The 20775-nt window shown below is 37.3% G+C and overlaps 1 protein-coding gene across 3 annotated transcripts; it reads left to right on the plus strand.

The window, feature by feature from the left end:
• LOC109235197 (CBL-interacting serine/threonine-protein kinase 9) lies at nucleotides 4683-20496 on the plus strand. Of its 3 annotated transcripts, XM_019401203.1 has the most exons (15): nucleotides 4683-5033; nucleotides 16080-16142; nucleotides 16426-16497; nucleotides 16727-16834; nucleotides 16939-17019; nucleotides 17435-17488; nucleotides 17572-17697; nucleotides 17812-17901; nucleotides 18264-18386; nucleotides 18771-18878; nucleotides 19041-19157; nucleotides 19291-19347; nucleotides 19756-19830; nucleotides 19928-19998; nucleotides 20151-20496. In XM_019401203.1, the coding sequence occupies exons 1-15, from the start codon at nucleotides 4842-4844 to the stop codon at nucleotides 20155-20157; spliced, it is 1344 nt and encodes a 447-aa protein (XP_019256748.1). In that variant the 5' UTR covers nucleotides 4683-4841; the 3' UTR covers nucleotides 20158-20496. The 3 variants fall into 3 exon arrangements, 1 of the variants encoding a protein (XP_019256748.1); XR_002069334.1 differs by lacking the exons at nucleotides 19928-19998; nucleotides 20151-20496 and having other exon boundaries at nucleotides 19036-19157; nucleotides 19756-19790; XR_002069335.1 differs by lacking the exons at nucleotides 19928-19998; nucleotides 20151-20496 and having other exon boundaries at nucleotides 18771-18835; nucleotides 19756-19790.

A 20775-nucleotide genomic window follows, 5' to 3' on the forward strand; every position in this document is an offset into this window, starting at 1 on the left:
AAAAAACGCAATATCCCTTGCGGTCGGTGTGGACCCTCTCCTCGCTTCTAGCAAGAACGATGTCTGCATGGGTAGGAACGACCCCCTGTTCCCGCAATCGGGCCATCCCGATCTCCCCTATCAACGGGGCTTCATCCACCGGTTCCTCTCCACCATCAACGGTGAAATCAATCGCCAGACCTCCGGGCCGAGGAACCACCTCGTCAACCGACGGAATTTCGCCGGACTCCATCTGTTCCGCGCCTCCCATTGCCGGAGATGGCCCTTCAACTACCGGAAAATCTACCGGAGGAGCACCGGGGGAAGATCTGACTGCCATTGTTGATCTGCTGAAGACAAATGTTGTCACAAAGGTAAGAAAAGAGAAGATGAATTAGCGAAACGAAAATGTTTCCTCAGAATTTCTCTCTCAGATGAACAATGAAGATATGAGAAATGAATGCCTCAACCCACCTTTATAGGCAACATAAATGGCTTTTGCGAAGCCCAATAGCCATCATTAACTGCACGACCAACCGTAAAACGGTTCGATTCTGTCGTAGCAATTGTCATTATGACGAGTTCCGCAAAACGGCTTCTCAGCCATCCGCCAGCATACCGCCGTCAGAACAATCGCCACTACCTGCGAACACTGAAAGAATGAGCCGTACGCCGTTAAAATTTTGGACTTGACCAAATACGTACCCGGCGCGTACTCATTCCCAACGGCCATCCTCAGTATATGAAAGGCTACGGCCATCATCAGTATATGAAAGACTACGGCCATCCTCAGTATATGAAAGGCTACGACCATCCTCAGTATATGAAAGGCTACGACCATCTTCAATGTATGAAATCTACGGCCATCTCCAACATATGAAAGGCTACGGCCATCCTCAATATATGAAAGGCTACGGCCAACCTTAACATATGAAAGGCTACGGCCATCTTTAATGTACGAAAGGCTACGACCATCTCCAACGTGTAAACGACTAAGGCCGCCGCCGCCAATAAGTCGACCCCCTTATTCGAGTTGTTTTCAAATCACAATCGATGAAGTCCGCTCATCGAGCTCGGCCGAAACACGACCCCGATAAGCGGAGGGACTAACTGTATGGGTCAGAATTCGACCCCACGATAATTAGCGAGGCTAATCCCGTTAATAGTTAATTCACGATTAATTAGTGGCACGACCACTCAGAATTGACGACGCTCAACCCGTCCCTGGCTCGGTCAACAAAGGCCCCGGCCTATCCACCACTAGAAAGGCGAGACCTCAACGTGGTCACGACCACTGAGGGACAGCTCACGAAGCCCACAGCTATAAATACCAAGAGAAGGGACCCCAGAAAGGGGGGGCTTCTTGACTACTAGTGAGAGGAGAGAGAAACAAGAAAATATACCCCTCTTATGGGAAGAGGAAACACCATTGTAAGGCTCTGAACCTCTTCATGGAGAGGCAGACCAAACAAATATTATCAATAAAGGTTTCCAATGCTTCTCCCCCTAATTCTGAGTTCTTGTTTTCATTTCATTCAATTGGTCCAACGGATTACTACGATTTGCTATGATTATCCCGGGATTTATTTATATTGTTTTGTACTCGTAAGATGTGTAATATTTTTTGAGCAAACAGTATTAAACTTTAAAAGTAATGACTTTAGTATGCCATCGTAGAGAGCAAGGAAAATTTTCTGCCACGTTTTTTTATTCTATTTTGTGATTTTATCATAAAGATAGGGGTGCTTGAAATTTTGAGTAGTTACTTTTATTGTACTTTTCTCAACACTTATCGAATTAAGACCATGATAAGAAATCCGAATATATTTTTGAGTAACATTAATAAAAACTGCATGGCGATATAAGAATACTAAATCTCAATAAATAAATCTAGAGAAAAAGAATAATGAAAGAATATTACATTATTTCAATTATAGAAGGAACACAAAAGAGAACGAAAACTTAATTGCTAATTGCACGTAATACATAAAAGTATAAATTAAAATCTTAGTGTAAAAATATAAAAGAATAATACATAATTGAATTAGAGATAAAAAACTAAATTTAAGGTGAGAAAGAATATATTATGGATAAGATAATTGAAATCTTAATATATATATATAATATAAATTATATATTATATATATATATATATAGTAATATATAATACTGACAATTAAAAGAATTCAGAACAGAAGATTAAAAGTATCAAATTTTAATTACATTTTCATGTGGGTAATTTCAATAATTAAAATTAAAACACTAACTTTTATGTTTGGAAACAAAAGCAAAAGAGGAGGAAAATTTAATTGCTTATTACATATAATACCAAAAATTGATTATTAAAAATGCTGGTTGATTTTGTGAAAACTGATAAAAGTTTATGTTGGTTGATTTTATTAAAGAATAATAAAAGAAATTTCAAATTTTATATAGTCTGGACGAATTCAAAATTACAATTTAAAAAGAAAAAAGAATACAGCATTATTTGGATTTGAGGTAAATCACATAAAAAACCCAAATCAATAGAATAAAACTGTAAAAATAAATAAAATTTTAGGAGTAAGAAAAATTAATATTTATCACATGATCTAATTTGCTCTGGTAAGTGCTTAATATTCTTTAATATAGTGCATGCATCGCATTGCGATTAAGCCAATTGGCAAGCTAATAAAAAGCGAGTTGACAGTTTAATACTCTCTCTCTCTCTCATATATATATATATATATATATATATATATATATATATAGAGCCAAGTGGCAAGCTAATTAAAAGCTACTTGGTAATTTTAAGACAATTAAACTATGTAATAAAAATAGATTTAAATTGAAGGATAAATTTTTTAATCTATAGATAAAGTAATTTTAAATTTGATTGAAGTATAAAAATATTATTTTGAATTGTAATATAATCAATTTTATTTATTGTATGTACAAAAATATAGATTTATAAAATTTAACTATATTGATTTGATTTATATATGTGCCAGATGTAACTATATAAAAAGCACAAATAAAATTCAATTAAGTAAGAATATAATATCAGTATTTACAATCCAAGATCCAATTGAAAACTATCAGATTTCATCAAATAAATAATACTTTTTTAGTGTAATAAAAAATAGCATATAAATTAGACCTATTTTCATAAGAAACGAAAAAGATTTATCTGTACATGGATAAGTTTGATCTCCAATTTTCAGTTGCTCCTTATTAAATTATCTTTTTGAATGATTATCTAGATAAATATATCATTGTATGATAAGGATAAATTGGATCTTAGAATCTTATATTTCAAATTAAACTTGCATGAAAATGTAATAATATTAATTGCTGAAGAATATTGTAATAACAATAAACAAGGAACAAAAATAGGATTTTTTTTAAAAAAAAATACAAAATCAGCTTAAAAATAAACTATAATACTTATTTGAATTTGAGATGAGAATATTTTTTTATTGAGAAAATTTTTTATTAAGGAATTCCAAGCAACTCACAAAAATTTTAGAAATATAATAAATTTCTCATATAGGCCATTTTAATCATAATTAAAATTATTACTAAAATATTATGTCAGAAATAACGTAGAGAAAACGTTTAATTTCTAATTGTACAAACTAATACAATAACAACAACAATAATAATCCAGTCCAATCCCACAGGTGGGGTCTAGGAGAAAGAGAGGGGGGGGGGGGGGATTATATGTACACAGACCCTAGGAAGGTAGAGAGGCTATTTCAAAAGACCCTCGGCTCGAGAGGAGAACTAATACAATAATAATTATTAAAAATAATGCTAAAACAAATTCATGAAAGGCTTCACTTCCCTAGAAAAAAATACTGGAAGGAAGAAAAGGATAAATAAAAATTGAAAAAAATAAACGTCATTTCAAATTAATAATGTGAACAAATAATGTAATAGTTTACTAAATAAGACATGATTTTCGCTAAGTATATATGTAACTGTAAAATATAGTATATAATGACGCATGTTAATCATTATAAGACTAAGATTTATTATAGATCGAGTTATTGAAGTTAGTATTTTAGTAGAAAATATGTTGGACAATAATGTTTGGGTCCATCTGAGTTAAAATACCTTTTAAATTTAAGTGAAGATAATTTTTTATTGTATTTTATTATTGTTATTATTATTATTATTATTATTATTATTATAGATCAAAATGAATTATTATTTCATATGAGACTATTTTTAAATTAAATAAATATGTGTTCCACCACTTTATGATCTTCATCGCGAGTTATAAGTATGATGGGATGAACAAATAACAAATGAAGTTAACAAAATATTAAATGAAGGATTTCTTTGATTTATTTAATTATATGTATTCTCATTTGTTTTAAATCATGTTACATTATTAGGTTATTTGCCGCATAACCTATATAGTTATGATATTTGACTATCATCCAAAAGTTATTCGATGTTTATATGAGCCCTTTAATATAATTACACAGAACTTTTATTATTGGGCAGACAAAGAGGATAATAATAATGTTTTTAAACCGTATGATCTAACGCGCTCAAATAAATTGATATAAGTAATATTCCTTAATAATATCCGCACATCCTGTGGATACTAATACTAGTTGACAATATAGGGAAAGTAAATATAATACTTTAAGTTTTCTGATATTATTAATGGCAAAATTGAAAATTCCTTTTTGTATTTGCCGCTCATTTGGAAAGCTTAGCCATGAAATTGTAGTAATGGTGGAGAAGAGAAGAGATAGACCGTTGGAGAAAGACTCGCATCATTCTTCCCATAGGCTCCTCCTTCTTCTTCTTCTGGCTGCGCCTCCTCCTTAATTACAATCAGAATTGAGTTTCTGAAATTGGAGAGAATGAGCAGTTCAACGGGTACGCCTAAATTTAGTCGGAGCCGGTCGCGATTAGGGAAATACGAATTGGGTAAGACCTTAGGAGAGGGCAGTTTTGCAAAGGTCAAGTATGCCAAGAATGTACAGACAGGCGATAGTGTCGCCATTAAAATCATTGACCGCGATCGCGTTCTCCGCAACAACATTATGGAACAGGTACCCAATTCTTTGTTTCTCTTCAACCTGCATGCATAATTTGCTCTTCACATCATGTTATTTCCTATGGGCGGCTATGGCTATGGGGTTATCTTTCGGAAGGGGAGCCTTGGCTAACTGGTAAAGTTGGTATCATGTGACCTGGTTCGAGCCGTACAAAGCAGAAATGTACCGTAAGGCCGCGTATGATAGACCCTTGTGGTCCGGCTCTCCCCGGACCCAGCACATAGCGGGAGCTTGCTGCGCCGGGCTGCCCTTTTATGGGGGTTGTCTTTCGATGTAAACTTTTCGGTCTTATCTTAGCAATCATGCCTTGAAAAGGAACAAAGAATCTGGCATGCATTGGATAGTATACTCACAGTTTGCATCAAAAAGTTCTGGAAGAAGAAAAATGTCTAGCCACTTAATTTAAATGACACAGTAACCACTAAAACATGAAATCTATATATATACAAAGTTGGAATATAATAGGCCGTCTGTACATTTCAGAATACATAGCAAGCGAGCCAAGATGCAAACTGTGCGTATACCATCCTGAAATGTTAAATATCACGACTTCCAAAAGTCTTTCTTTCTTTTCTATGATCCGTAACAGTCAAACAAGCGAGTCAGGACGCAAAACTGTGCGTATTGATGAATGCATGAAGACAAATGTCTCATGCCTGAATCTTTTTGACAGTTCTACCTCCTATGCTCAAGTTGGTATAGCCAAAGCAAATAAAGGGGAAAAGCAGATATATAAAGCTCACAGAACATATATGAGATGTCTTGGTACTCATTAGCAGATTTGACTTCGCAAAAGAAAGAAAAAGAAGGTGGAAAGGTTAATATTGGTGGCGCTCCTAAATGTCTCTTAGAAGTGGAGAAGGGAGCTTTCCCTCCTTTGATGTACATGTGAATGTGATAGCATATCTCTGTGAGGAATTGTGCAGTTCTTTGCTGATGCAATTTATGGAGGAGCTTGAAAGCACAAGAGGGGAGGGGTCAATTCTGGCCTTTTTTATATTTAGTCTGACTATTATATGAAATAGTCATCTAAGCAATGTAAAAAGCAGAAGTAAGAACAGGAAAGCACGTAGTGCAGAAAAATAAAGTGACACACGATGTTTTTATACTGGTTCGGTCCACCAATGTGGTGCATAATCCAATCCCCTTAGGTTGCAAGGGTATTATCTCTTAGAGCTCTTTTAGTTTGGTTTGAACAGCGAGTGGTTTTTTCACATTCACCACCAATGTTTAGAGAAGTACATAGCACATGAAGAATAAGGGAGAAAGACTTTTGAGTGAAAGCTGAGCGCATATTTCTTCTAATGTGTCCTTGAATATATAGTGAGGGTCTCGAGACTAGCCGATGTGAACCTCCTTTGAATCTGGGGTAGTTATTCCTTGAAACCTTTCTTGAAATCTAGACTGATCTTGTGTAATCTTCTAGACTTGACTATTTTTCCAAGTATTTCTGAGAGCTCTTTTGTTTTGTTAGAGATAATGACGGCAGGATATTTTGATCCTTATGTTGTGTACGATTCCGGCCATCCTTTTGATGTCTTGAGTTGCCTTGAATCTGGACATCTTCTGCCTTGATACTTATTTCCTTCTGCAAACTTCATGTTCTTGTTTCCTTCCTTGTAGATCTTTCTTGGTTCATCTTTCCCTATGAATTTGTAGCTCCAGATATGACTCAATCTCCACTTGTCAGCCTTCAAAAAGACAAATCAAAGTTTGTGATATTTTTTTTTGACAATGTAACATGTATATTTGTATTAATCAATCTTCAGCACAAAGGTTGTGCTGGAAGCCAAAAGAAAGAGTTTACAAAAGCCTATAAAGCTCCCTATTACAATCCTTGCATTTCTTACAAGGAATCTAGGACTTGCAAAATCAACTCTAAGTCGTCACTATATTCTGCTTTACACCAAAAACAAAAAAGAAGAATACAATTCATGTTAATTTTCTGAATAGAGCTAATTGTATCCTCGAAGCATCTTGAGTTCCTCTCCTTCCATATTGTCCACCAAATAGTTGCAGGGACAATTTTCCATCTGTCTTTGTTTGAAGCATTACACTTCCCCCCTGCATTCCATCTTGACAAGAGTTCGGATGTTCTTCCTGGCATTGACCATCTAATGCCCCTGAGATTGATGAATAAATCCCACAACTGACTAGTCACTCTACAATGAAGAAACAGATGGCTGATTGTCTCTACCTCTTGGCCACATAAGTAACACTTCGAGCAAATTGGTATTCCCCTTCTCCTGAGATTGTCATGAGTTAAAACAGCTTCTCTAACTACCAGCCAAGAAAAACATGCCACTTTGTATGGTGTCTTGACCCTCCAGATGTGTTTCCAAGGCCATAGATTGACTTGACCACCATCTTGGTTTAGATACTTGTAGGCTGAGCTGACTGTGTACACCCCACTGCTGTTTTGGCTCCAGCTAAGTGTATCTTCTCCCTCTTGCAGTCCGTTGCATAGCTCCAGGGTGTTAAAAAAGTCTGTTATTCTGGGCAACTCCCAATCATGTAAAGGTCTTCTGAAAGTGAGATTCCATGCATGTGCCCCCCGAAGTTCATATACTGTACCTCTATATTGTTGATTCAGGGCATAAATGTCTGGAAAAAGATTCATAAGACAACCAATTCCTAACCAGTTATCTTCCCAAAAAAGAGTTTTCCTACCATCCCTTACTTTGAATTGAAGCTTGTCAGCAAAATTTGGCCACAGGTTCCTTGTAGTTTTCCACAAGCTGGTACCATAAGCAATGTTTACCTGCTTAGTCATAAAGTTTGTGATATTCATTTCTGATTGTCATCATTAAAAGAGGATCTTATGCTAACAAAGCTTGCCTTTATGCTCCTTCGAAACTATAGCAAGGTTCTCCTGAATAGGTCCTCAATAGTTGTGCCTCTGATGGTAAACCTTCTTGGATTAAGTAGTGGCTAAGCGCTCATTCCTCCTACTGATGGATTGTCTATTGATATCAGGGGATTGAGGTTGATTTAGTGGCGAGTGTGGTGCCTTTTCCATGTGAAATTAATGCAGATGAGGGGCTAACATTGTGTCTTCATGTCACTTAAGTCAAAACTTGGCGGAACTCCTACAAGGGTGAGAACTAAGAATATCTTCTATCGTCGCTTATAAAAAAGGAAGAAGAGTATCTACTGTTATTACTCTTGCAATTTCTCTACACTTGACATTCACAGGCGATCGTGTCATAAAATCAGGAAAATATCATCAGTATCTAAATGCAAGCCTTTTTCCAAGTAACAAGTGTCAGAGGGACGAAGCGATTCCTCAACTTAGGATTGATGGATTGTATTAGAAGGCAACACAGTTTAACATCAACATTTTCCTACTCTTCTCAACTCTTCACTAATGTCTATTGTTTTCTTGGTTTAGGTGACCATGAAAACCTTGCCCTTTTTATACGAGCTAAAATGCGTGAAAGCAAGAGATTGGTAAACAATCAAATAACAAGATAAGACAACAAGGATAGATCTGGAAATACAAAAGGAGGGGGAAGAGACTTAGAAGAAAGAAAAGATAATCTAGCAATTAAACTAACATTTAATTACTAGAATCAGTCCAAAGAGTAAAGAGATATGAACTCATACAATGGATAATTACACATGGATCTATCCAAGAGAGGTTCAAACAATTCCCAAAACCTTACCGAACAAGGTAATTCTTCTATCATCCATAAATCTAGATTAGATGAAAATGACCTCATCCTAATCTATTTATACTAGGTCTAAATAAAGTAAGGGAAGACATAAATACCCCTTTATGGGCCTAATTAGTAATTACTATGCCCAAAAGGGAAAGCTTGTAGCCCTAGTATCTAATCATAGGCAAGCATGGCGTAGGTCTTGTGTCCAGCTCATCAAGGCGGATCACGTGTGCGGTGGTTGCTGCCGCGGATGAAGGTTCGTGGCCACGAACCAGGTGATATTCTGTTGGTACAGGCTTGTCAGGTGTGGTTTGCTTTGTGGGCGCGGAGAGAAGCTTCTTAGCTTGATTCGCGGGTCAAGTGGTGATTCGTGGCCATGGATCTTCTCAGCTGATTATGGCCCTCTTTTTGGATGGTTCGCGCCCACGGATGCAACATGGTGAAGCGCGGCTTTATCTTCAGCTTCCATGCTCCACTAAAACACTCCATCATCATGATGTCTACATGCATGCCTCCATTGTCAATAGTACTAGTCTGGATCGTATCACCTTTACACCATAATTCAACAGATGAAAATCAAGATAAATGATTTTTCTCACTGATGAAGAGTCAATTGAGGTCAATGATGAATAAAATGAAGTGGAGAAGTACCCTTGGGACATGAGAGAAAACCGAATAAGGAAAAATCAATGGAACTTGTTGGAACGATAACTAAAGCTTCAGGTACAGGAGGTCGGAAGTACAGCAAGGAAAAAATGCTCTCGGGCACATTCCCCAAGGATGCTCTCTTTCCTACTTTCCAGGATTGTAGAATTTCTCTTTCCGGTGTACCTTCTCATCGGAATCTTCCGTTTCTTTCTTAAAATCCAGGGTTCACCTACTGTGATCACTGATCAAAATTCTTTTTGTTAGTAAAAGTTCTTTGCTCAGCCAGTCTAACGTGAAAATCCTACAATGAGAGAGAACAACATCATCTATTTTGCAGTGGGCTTCAAGTCATATGAAATTGTGAGATGCTCAACAAATGCTGAAGAATGGTATGAATGGACAGAACGAGGAAGGAACCTAATCAGAAGAACTACATTCAGCAGGAAGACGATGGTGTGGTTGTGCGAAAATTTAAAGGAAACATCGAAGATGAAGGGAAACTATGTGAAAAGATGGAAAACCAAGGATCATTACTCAGAAATATTCTGTGCGAGGAACTACAACAAACATGGTCGTTATATAACCATCATTAGGGTCCAAGGCAGGGGGAGGTCAGTTATTATTGTTCCAGATATGGCATTCAATTCAGGATGGTTAGATATTGCAGCAAAAATAGAAAGGTTCATTAATAACGGGGTACGGAGGAATGTCATTAATGCTCCCAAAATTATTGAGGAAGGACTTCTTTACTCAAACACAGTCAGAAATCATAAATGGGCAAGCAGAGAAATGAATGAGGCAGAGGTCCAACAAGAAGGAGACATATACATATCTATGGAGATTTAACACACAACGATTTGCTAGGCAGGTGCTTGGTGGGGTTCATCCCAGAAGAAAGCTCCGAAATTGCAACTTTATCGGAAATTCGTAGATGGGCATCTAATTCTTGGAAGCAAGCACATGGAATCAATATTTACGAGATGGACCAGAATAGGTTTCTTTTCGAATACTCTTCGAAATTAATCGCTGACATGTATTGAGAAGCGACTGGTACTGGAAAAATCACAAAGTTAAGCTCCAATGGTGGAATCCGATGGTGGGGTCAGTTCAAAAAAATAAGATGATGAACCATGCATGGATTAGGCTAGTAGGGCTTCCGTTACATCTATGGTCCCAAAAAGTATTCAAAGAAGTTGGGGAATTTTGTGGTGGCTGGATTGAAACTGAGGAGGAGACGGAATTAAAGAATCACTTCAAATGGGCAAGAATAAAGGTAAGAGGAGATGGATCTGCAGTCCCAAAAGTAGTGAAGATTGAATTTGAAGGGGTAGTCTTCGAGATCCAGATTTGGTGTGAAGCTCCGGTGAGAACGTACGCAGGTGTAAATGGAGAAGACAATCGTCTGAACCAGCGGGTAATAAAGGACAAGCAGATATGAGGGGGAGGGGCTCAATGTTATAAAGTTTTGATGGGACACGCGGGGAGTTCAAAACAGGTTTAGCCTATCCCTAAAAAGTCATGTGACCAGTCACGTGACTCTTTAGTCATAACTAACAAGGCCTATCAGCGATATAGCTTAAAGGAATTGGGCCCAGATTTTTTGGCCCAATTTATATCTGAAGAGAAGGCTTTTAAAATGCCCATTACAAAGCCCAGGCCAGATCCATTTATTGAAGAGGTAGCAGCTATATACGTCGAACCTTCTGTGGGAAATCAAATAACCACTTTTACAGTGGAGCCCAGGGACAGCAAAAATAACGACAATCCAGAAGAAAAGGAAGAAAAGAGGGACGATGATGGAGATAAGGAAAATCAACAAGCAGTTATTCTTGGGGATAATGCAATGTCGATTATTGTTGAGCACGTAGAAAAGTGAGATGATTCAGAGGACTACAACAACATGCACATGCAATCAAAAGATCTGATATGTTTGTAGACTGGGCAATTGAAGAAGCAGTGCCTCTAAACCATCAAAGCTTAGAGGTAGAAAAAGATCTGGAATTCGAGGCATCGATTTGGGTGCATCAGAATATCATTAGATTGAGCAAGGAATTTGGGGTGGATTTTAATGGGTGCGAGAGAGAAGCACTGGAGCTTTTCATGAAAATTGACAACAGAAGGCAAGCAAACAAAGGGAAAGAAGTTACATAGGTGGTGCAAACTCCAAATAAAAAGGGATTTAAAGAGCTGAAAGGTCTGGATATTGGAAGTAACTTCAAGAGTAATGGAACTAGAAGCAGGGGGGATGCATTATTAGTCATAGCCAATGTTAGTAAACATTATATCATGGAATGTTAGGGGACTTAATAGAGTTAGGAAAAGGAGATCGACTAAAAGTTTGATACTCAGTTGGAAGGCGGAGATTTTTTGTTTCCAAGAATCTAAAATAGAAGGGGATAATAGGGAGATAGTAAAAGAATTATGGGGTAATAGATGGGTGAAATTTGTACAACTGGAAGCTAGTGGGACTAGAGGGGGTATTGTAGTAATGTGGGATGGAAGAATATGGAAGGGGAAGTATGTTGTGTGGGAGCACATACAATTACCTGTAAATTTTCAGGTAAGACTCGGGAATATACATGGCATCTTTCAGCTGTGTATGCTCCTAATGACAGAAGAAAGAGGGAGGAAGTGTTGTGGGAGCTGGCAGGTGCAAGAGGTCTCTTTAGTGGACCTTGAGTGGTATGTAGGGACTTAAATACCGTAAGGTACCCATCAGAGAAGAAGAATTGCTCAAGAATCACAAGAGCTATGACTGAGTTTTCAAATTTTATTAAAGACATGGAATTGGTAGACATTCAATTATCAGGAGGTGAGTACACATGGAGAAAAGGTGACAGGCATGTAATAGCAGCCAGATTGGATAGATTCTTGATTTCTGCTGACCGGAATGAAGACTTTAGAAACATAAAGCAATCACTGCTTCAGAGAGTTACTTCAGACCATTTTCCACTGATGCTTCAATGTGGTAGTTGAGATCCAGTTAAATCATACTTTAAGTTTGAGAACTGGTGGCTGTAGACCGAAGGATTCAAAGATAGAATTCAAGAATGGTGGAACTCTTTCACCTGTGAAGGAAGGCCTGATTTCATTCTAGCCTTTAAACTTAAAGCCTTGAAGACAAAGCTTAAAGAATGGAGCAAAACTCTACAAGGCAATTTAGCATTGCAGAAAGCAAGTATCCTCGGCCAACTTGCAGAGCTGGAGGAGTTACATGACCAAAGGAGCTTGACAGAGGAGGAAATATTCACAAAAAACTTCATTGTCCATGGAGTTTGAGGAGATTGCTAGTCATGAAGAAGTAGCATGGAGACAAAGATCCAGGGCCCTTTGGTTAAAAGAGGGAGACAGGAACACCAAGTTCTTCCACAGAATAGCTAATGCTCACAGGAGATATAACAATATTGATCAGTTGATAGTAGAAGGGGAATCTCTGCAAAATCCTGAAGATATCAAGAGGGTGGTTATTAGTTTTTATCAAAACATGTACACAGATTAAGAAGAGTGGAGGCCACTAGGTTCCATCAGAAACAGCCAGATGATTACAACAGAAGATAACTTAATGCTGCAGAGTCCATTTGGAGAACAGGAAATATGGGATAGTGTTAAGGAAAGTGCAGGAGACAAAGCACCTGGCCCAGATGGATCATCAATGGCCTTATTCACTAATTGCTAGGATGTGGTTAAAAGGGATGTGGTAGCTGTTGTTCAGAACTATTATGATCAAGGAATATTTGAAAAAAGCCTTAATGCTACTTTTGTGGCTTTGATTCCTAGAAGGTGGGGGGCAAAGAACTGAGAGACTTTAGGCCTATCAGTTTGATAGGCAGTATATACAAGATTATCTCCAAGTTATTCACTAAGAGGCTCAAAAAGGTGGTCAACAAACGGGTGGATTCTCAACAGATGGCAGTCATAAGAGTAGGCAGATCATGGATGCTGTCCTAATAGCTAATGAATGCATTGATACAAGGAAAACAAGCAAGGAACCTGGGATACTATGCAAGCTGGATATAGAGAAAACATATGATCATTTGAATTGGAATTTTCTCCTTGAAACCCTCAGGAGAATGGGCTTTGGTGGAAGATGGATTAACTGGATAAAATACTGCATCTCCACTGTAAGCTCCTCAGTACTCATAAATGGAGCACCAGTTGGGTTTTTTCCTTCTTAGAGGGGTTTGAGACAAGGGGATCTCCTATTCCCTTTCTTATTCATTATTGTCATGGAAGGATTGAATGATATGCTAAAAAGAGCTCAGACAAACAATTGGATCAGGGGCTTTAAGGTGAATTATAGGGCTGATAGCAACATGATGATTTCCCACTTGCAGTATACCGATGACACTTTGGTGTTTTGTGAAGCACATAGAGAACAACTGAAAGTATTAAGGATGATCTTCATCCTTTTTGAAGCCACTTCTGGACTACACATAAACTGGCACAAAAGCTTCATTTACTATGTCAATGAGGTAATGGAGCTACAAAGTCTTGCTGATATTCTTGGTGGGAATGTAGGTGAATTACCTGCTGTATATCTGAGGATGCCATTGGGAGCCAAGAGCAAATCAAAAGGAATTTGGAATGGTGTGCTGGAGAAGTGTGAAAAGAAGCTAGCAAATTGGAAGAATCAATATCTATCTATGGGGGGTAGACTAATCTTGATTAACTCTGTCCTTGATGCCATGCCTACTTATATGATGTCTCTATTTTCAATTCCAGTCAATGTAGTGAAGAGAATTGATGCTTTAAGAAGAAATTTCTTATGGGAAGGCAACAGTGAGAAGAAGAAGTTCCACCTGGTTAAATGGAACTCTCTGACTACTAGCAAGAAGACAGGGGGATTGGGAATCAAAAACCTGAGAGTTCAGAATCATAGTTTGATGATGAATTGGCTATGGAAATTTGCGGCAGATGAACAATCATTGTGGAGAGAGGTTGTTAGGGAGAAGTATGGAATGGAAGGAAAATGGACAACCAAACCAGTGAGAAGTCCATATGGTGTCAGTTTGTGGAAGTCAATTAGGAATTGTTGGCCAAAAGTGATTAACAAAGCCAAGTTCAAAGTAGAAAATGGTATGAAGATTTCCCTGTGGGATGACATTTGGCTAGGCCAAGGACCTTTGAAGCAACTCTTCCCTGACATATATACCTTGAATCAACAACAAAAAGCTACATTAGATGAGGCATGGACTAACCAAGGTTGGAATCTTACCTTCAGAAGACTGCTAAATGATTGGGAGATTGATAGAGTAATTGAGTTTTACAATACTTTGGAGCTATTCGGTGGAATCAACTCTAATCAAGATCTCTTCATATAGCAAGGGAATAGGCAGGGGAAGTTTTCTGTTAAGTCTGCTTATAAGGAATTCAACTTGTCTAATAACCAGGTTGGTTGTTGGCCATGGAAGATGATATGGAAAGTAAAAATTCCCTACAAGGTTGCTTGCTTTACATGGTTACGCGCAAAAGAAGCGGTACTAACTCAAGACAATCTAACTAAAAGAGGATTTCACTTGTGCTCTAGATGTTACTTATGTGGAGAGGAAGCAGAGACAATTAGCTATCTCTTTTTGCACTGCAAATTCACCGTACAAATATGGAGAATTTTCATCAGCTTAAGGGGAAATTTATGGGCAATGCCGGGAAGGATTCTTGATGTTCTAGCTTGCTGGAATAAATAGGGCATCCTTTCTAGTTATAAAGAGAGATGGAGAATTGTCCCAGCCTGCATATGGTGGACAATTTGGGAAGAGAGAAATCAGAGATGTTTTAAAGACAAGCCCAGTAACATCCAGAAGACAAAGATGAAATGTTTAGCTCTTTTCTGTTTTTGGTGTAAAGGGAAGTTTTTGGAGGATCATGAATCCATTTTTGATGTTCTAGATTCCTTGTGGAAGACCAAGGATTATAAGTGTCTTTATTTTCTTTTTGGGCACTTTTATTGTAATTATGGGTGACTTCACAATTTAGTGAAGGCTTTATATTAATATACGAATATGTTACCTTCTCAGAAAAAAAATAACTAAAGCTTCTACGGGTGGCTTCGGAAGAATGGATGACTCTGAAGGAACCAAGAAACTTGTTGTAAAGTTGCCAGAACAGAGCTCTTGCACCAGCACTTGAGAAAAATCTTGCTGGAATTCCTACCTACTGATTGGCGCATGACAATGCGTCTAACCTTACATGAGGGCTTGACTTATTAGGTTGTGCTTGCACAAGTATTGCCACTCTTGTAGTGGGGCTAATTTAATTCAATACTCATGGAAGGTTATCATACCTCTGACAAATTCATCAGCTGCCTAAGGGTTACGCATTAGTGATATTTCATTGCTTAGATGCATTGATGACGTGCCATGATGAGTAATTAGAGTTTACTTCTCTTGAACACTATAACATAATGTGAGAACTAAGTGAGATTGAAAAATGCACAAACACAAATGTCTTATGCATGACTCCTCCTTTTCGGCACAATTTACGATGTTTAGTATATATATTCAATGATATGTGTATATTTTATGCAATGAGGGGCACCAGTATATATACTCTTTATTATATCTACTTTAACTATTTAGCATAACTATCTAACTGTAAAAATGTATATGTGCTGTTGCTTTTGTTCTAGAATAAAGTTAACGGGAGATGTCAGATGGATGAATAGCCTTTACAATTTTCTTTTGAATTAGAAAGGGAAAGTGATTATGTGATCCAAGATGTACTTTGTTGACAGATTAAAAGAGAAATATCAACGATGAAGTTGATCAAACATCCAAATGTCATAAGAATCTTTGAGGTATGTTGTGATCCTTCGGCCCTGGCTTCTTCCTCGTCACTTATAAACATACAATTCTTCTGTGAATATTTCATGCCGATGCCGAGTTATGGTGATTATCTGCTTCTGTTAGCACCTCCTATCACTGTATAGCTTCCCCATGTTTGGCTTCATGCTAGAAGGTGCTCCAATACCAAGTTTTATGAAGTTACATGCCCTTAAATTACTCTTCTTCTCTAATGATATCTTCCTGAATGCTTCATATCTTTTTAATTATGTTTATTCTAACTCTGGTTTCTATTAGGTTATGGCTAGCAAGACGAAGATCTATATTGTCCTCGAATATGTTCATGGAGGAGAGCTTTTTGATGAAATTGTAAGTTTTCTCCTTTGGACTTGCTTTATGCACTTGTACATCCTGCTTTCCCCTATTTTTCTGGGGGAGACAGAGATGACTGGTAAAGTTGAGTTTTCTTGGAACTGTTTGCTAGATTCAGATTACATGTTCTTTTTGCACTTATTTGCATCTGTTATCACATTTTATTCCTGGGCAAAAGATCTTGTATTTGCTATGAGCGTTTGTATCTGAGTAATATATTTTACAGGCTAGACATGGCAGACTCAAAGAAGATGAAGCTAGAAGATACTTTCAACAGCTTATTAATGCCGTTGATTACTGCCACAGCAGAGGCGTTTACCACAGAGACTTGAAGGTTGCTGACCCTTAATCTCATTTTTTTGTTAAATACTGAAGTTATATTCCTTCACGCTTTGACTAGTATTAATATTCTGTTACCTGACCTGTAACCATTTGTAGCCTGAGAATCTGTTGCTGGATTCATTTGGTACTCTTAAAGTTTCAGACTTTGGATTGAGTGCACTTTCCAAACAAGTTCGAGTAAGTATTCTGTATGTTTGAAAACTTAAGAGTACATAAAGACTCTGTCCTAAAGTAGATAACCATATTTAGTACTATACAAGAGTCAAATTAACAATTTTTGTGGGTTTGTTTGATAATTGATCAATCCATTTTATGGAAACAAAGTTCATGGATTTGAAAAATAACCATAAACCACAAAATTTTAGGTTACACTATAAGATAATGTGAAACAATCGTGATCGAAGAAAACATCCACTGCCAATGCTCTTTGTATATTGACTGTCAAAAAAGTAAAGGTATAATCGCCAATAACTAAGTAAACAAATGAATAAATGCCCGCACCTGTTACAAATTCATACATGGATGTTTCCATCATCCCTCACTAGTATTGTACAGTATTATAGCTGATGGAAAACTGTCGATGTTATTACAGGACGATGGACTGCTTCATACTGCTTGCGGCACACCAAACTATGTTGCCCCTGAGGTAACAACAATTGTTATTGACAGCTAAACACTTATTATTATTTCTTATTGGTTTCCTGTCTTTAACAAGAACTGGTGTTTCAGGTACTAACTGACAAAGGCTATGATGGTACTTCAGCTGATGTGTGGTCCTGTGGAGTCATTCTCTTTGTTCTAGTGGCTGGATACTTGCCTTTTGATGAACCAAACCTAAATTCTCTGTACCGAAAAGTAAGTTTCTGAAGTTTTTGCCATCTTCATTTCTTTTCAGAGTTGTTTCTGGAATTCTTCCTTCATTTATTTCATATTTCTACTTATATAATTTTGTAATTCAATTGTTGTCAGATCCTGAAGGCTCATTTTTCACTTCCACCATGGTTATCCTCCAGCTCAAAGAAACTGATCAAGCGTATTCTTGATCCAAATCCACTCACGGCAAGTCCCTTTATCTTTACTTTAACTGCTTCCTCGAATGAGCATCTTTGGAATGAGCTAATTCTAATAAATACTGATCTAAAGACTTACCTTTCATATTAGGAATTATGTAGAGTACTCAAGAACTGACCAAGTGCACATTTAGGAATATTCATATGAATAAAACTGGGTTTCTCTTCACCTGATTAGTTTGATGAAATAACATGCTCTTGGCGCCAATGCCACCACTTCAAGTATTACTTAGAGTTCAAATCCTCCCCCTCCCCTCACCCCCCCAACACCCCCCCCCCCTAAAAAAAAAAAAAGGAATTCATGTTTCTTGTTTCTTTTTCCTGATGAATCATTTCTATGTTTTGTTTCAGAGAATCACTATCCCAGAGATCCTTGAAGATGATTGGTTCAAGAAAGATTACAAGCCACCAAATTTTGAGCAAGATGATGATGTCAATCTTGATGACATTGATGCCATTTTCAATGGCTCAGACGTAAGTCACTTTTCCTTTCACACCTACTACTGTTTAAGAGTTCAAAGCAAGTTCTTTCCAATTATAGTCACCTCCTACCAACCCGCCTTAAAACATTTATCAATAAGTTTTGAGCACGAGATACTTACATTAGGTAGAGATATAATTTCCACTGTTTGAGCGATAAGCATACCTCATGTGCCCCGGCATGTTAACAGGATCCATTTGAGTATGTGGGCCTTGTAGTTGGGATGCAATTTAAGTAAGGATGAACAACAGAAGGGCCATTTCCTTTTGTATTCCTTGAGAAATTTAATAGCTATAGAGGGTATAATTGGAGCTTAATAAGATGTCTTGAGAACCTGACATCCTGTTTGATATGATATGCATATTTTATTTTGGCAGGATCATCTCATCACAGAAAGCAAGGAAAAACCTGCTTCTGTCAATGCGTTCGAGCTCATTTCAAGGTCAAAGAGTTTCAACCTAGAAAATTTGTTCGAAAAGCAGGCGGTACTTTCATATGTCTTGACACTTCATATATCAACATAGTGATAAATAGTTGATATAATCTGACTTAAAAAATATGTCAAAAAGTGTCTCTTGTGTTTCTCTTTTTATTCAGATTTTGCTGCTAATGCATTTTCTAATGTATTTTGGATCCGCAAAGTATAGGGCCTTATCAAGAGAGAAACACAATTTACTTCCAGGTGCCCTGCAAATGAGATTATCTCCAAAATTGAGGAAACTGCAAAACCTTTGGGTTTCAATGTCCAGAAGAAAAATTACAAGGTAACACCTTGCACCTTCAGCATTGGATGTCTGGATTTGACTGAATATCAATTGACCCTAGTCCCTAGTGGAAATTTGACCTTTTACCAAATCATTTTTTCCTAAAACAAATTCTTAATCTTGACTATTCCAGATGAAGTTACAAGGTGACAGAACAGGAAGGAAAGGCCACCTTGCTGTTGCAACAGAGGTGACTACTTCGTTCTTTCTAATAGAAAGTCTTTTAATTTGTTGCTTCCTAATATTAAATAGCCTCTCTATCCCTCCGGGGTAGGGGTAAGGTCTGCGTACACTCTACCCTCCCTAGACCCACTAGTGGGATCCTACTCTACCCTCCCCAGACCCCACTAATGGGATCCTACTGGGTTGTTGTTGTTGTTGCTTCCTAATATTAAATGGTTTAAATGGTGGGTTATTACTGACTTGAGAATAGCGTCCTTACTAGGACTTGCCTTATTTTCCTTCTACAATTTCCTCTTAGGAAAGAAGGATACAACCATTGTAGTGCATGAATTGCTACTTCAGAATCTGAATAGTATCATGTAAACGACGTCCCTCTCATTGATATTAATATATTGGTGCATACTTGTTACTTCAGGTGTTTGAAGTGGCTCCGTCGTTGCATTTAGTTGAGCTCCGGAAAACTGGTGGTGACACATTAGAGTTTCACAAGGCATGTTTTTGTTTAAATTCCTAGAACAATTGTGACATTGTGTAATTATTGGAAGACCATAGTGACTTAACAGATTCTTGGACCTTAAAAATGGCAGTTCTACAAGAACTTCTCTTCGGGATTAAAAGATATCGTCTGGACATCCGAACAAAGCTCTGAAGAAAAAAGGTATTTTTCTTGTAATCAACACAAATCTGTTTGCATATATAGTGTATTTATAAATAGAAATGTTCCATATATATATATATTTGTGACTTCTTTCTTCTAATAATGTTCCGTGGCTCTTGACAATTGTTAACTTAATGGTGCTTCTTGTTCAGGTCTTAACAAGTGGCTGTTCCACCCCTGTACAGTGGCTATAATGTTTCAATCACCCTGTAGAATCCATAGAGAGGAATTCATAAGAGCAGACACCTGTAGATGCATCAATGTTCCATTGTTTCTCTGTCTGAATTTGATCCATAAACACAGTACAATAGCAAGATCTGTTGACACTAGTTTCTCAAGAAGAAGCACTCAAAATGGTGCATATGTTTGTACAATTCAATACATAGGGTTCCATAAGATCATACTGACAAGAACTCCATTGTGTCTACACCAACTGCTGCAGATAATATGTAGGGAACTACTTTCCTATTTTAAATTCTAGCTTTTGTTTCCATCAAACCCACAGGTTCTCCTTTTCTTTTTTCTTGTATCTTCATCTCCTTTTCTGAACTAGCAGATCGTCCTATTATCCCTTTCCCATGGTGTGTGTACATGTAAATTCTTTTGCACAATTTTTTTTATTTTCCTATATTGTCAGCATTTATTCAAACCAAAAGTTAAAAGGGACATCATCTCTTGACCACTCGTATTTTCCCCTATATAAGCTAGGTTAGACTACTGACGATAACATCATATAAGCCAAAAGTTTACAAGTAATGTTATGTATATAAAAAGCAG

The sequence above is a fragment of the Nicotiana attenuata genome, chromosome 12, assembly GCF_001879085.1.
Source record: "Nicotiana attenuata strain UT chromosome 12, NIATTr2, whole genome shotgun sequence".
In the NCBI taxonomy this organism is placed as follows: Eukaryota; Viridiplantae; Streptophyta; class Magnoliopsida; order Solanales; family Solanaceae; genus Nicotiana; species Nicotiana attenuata.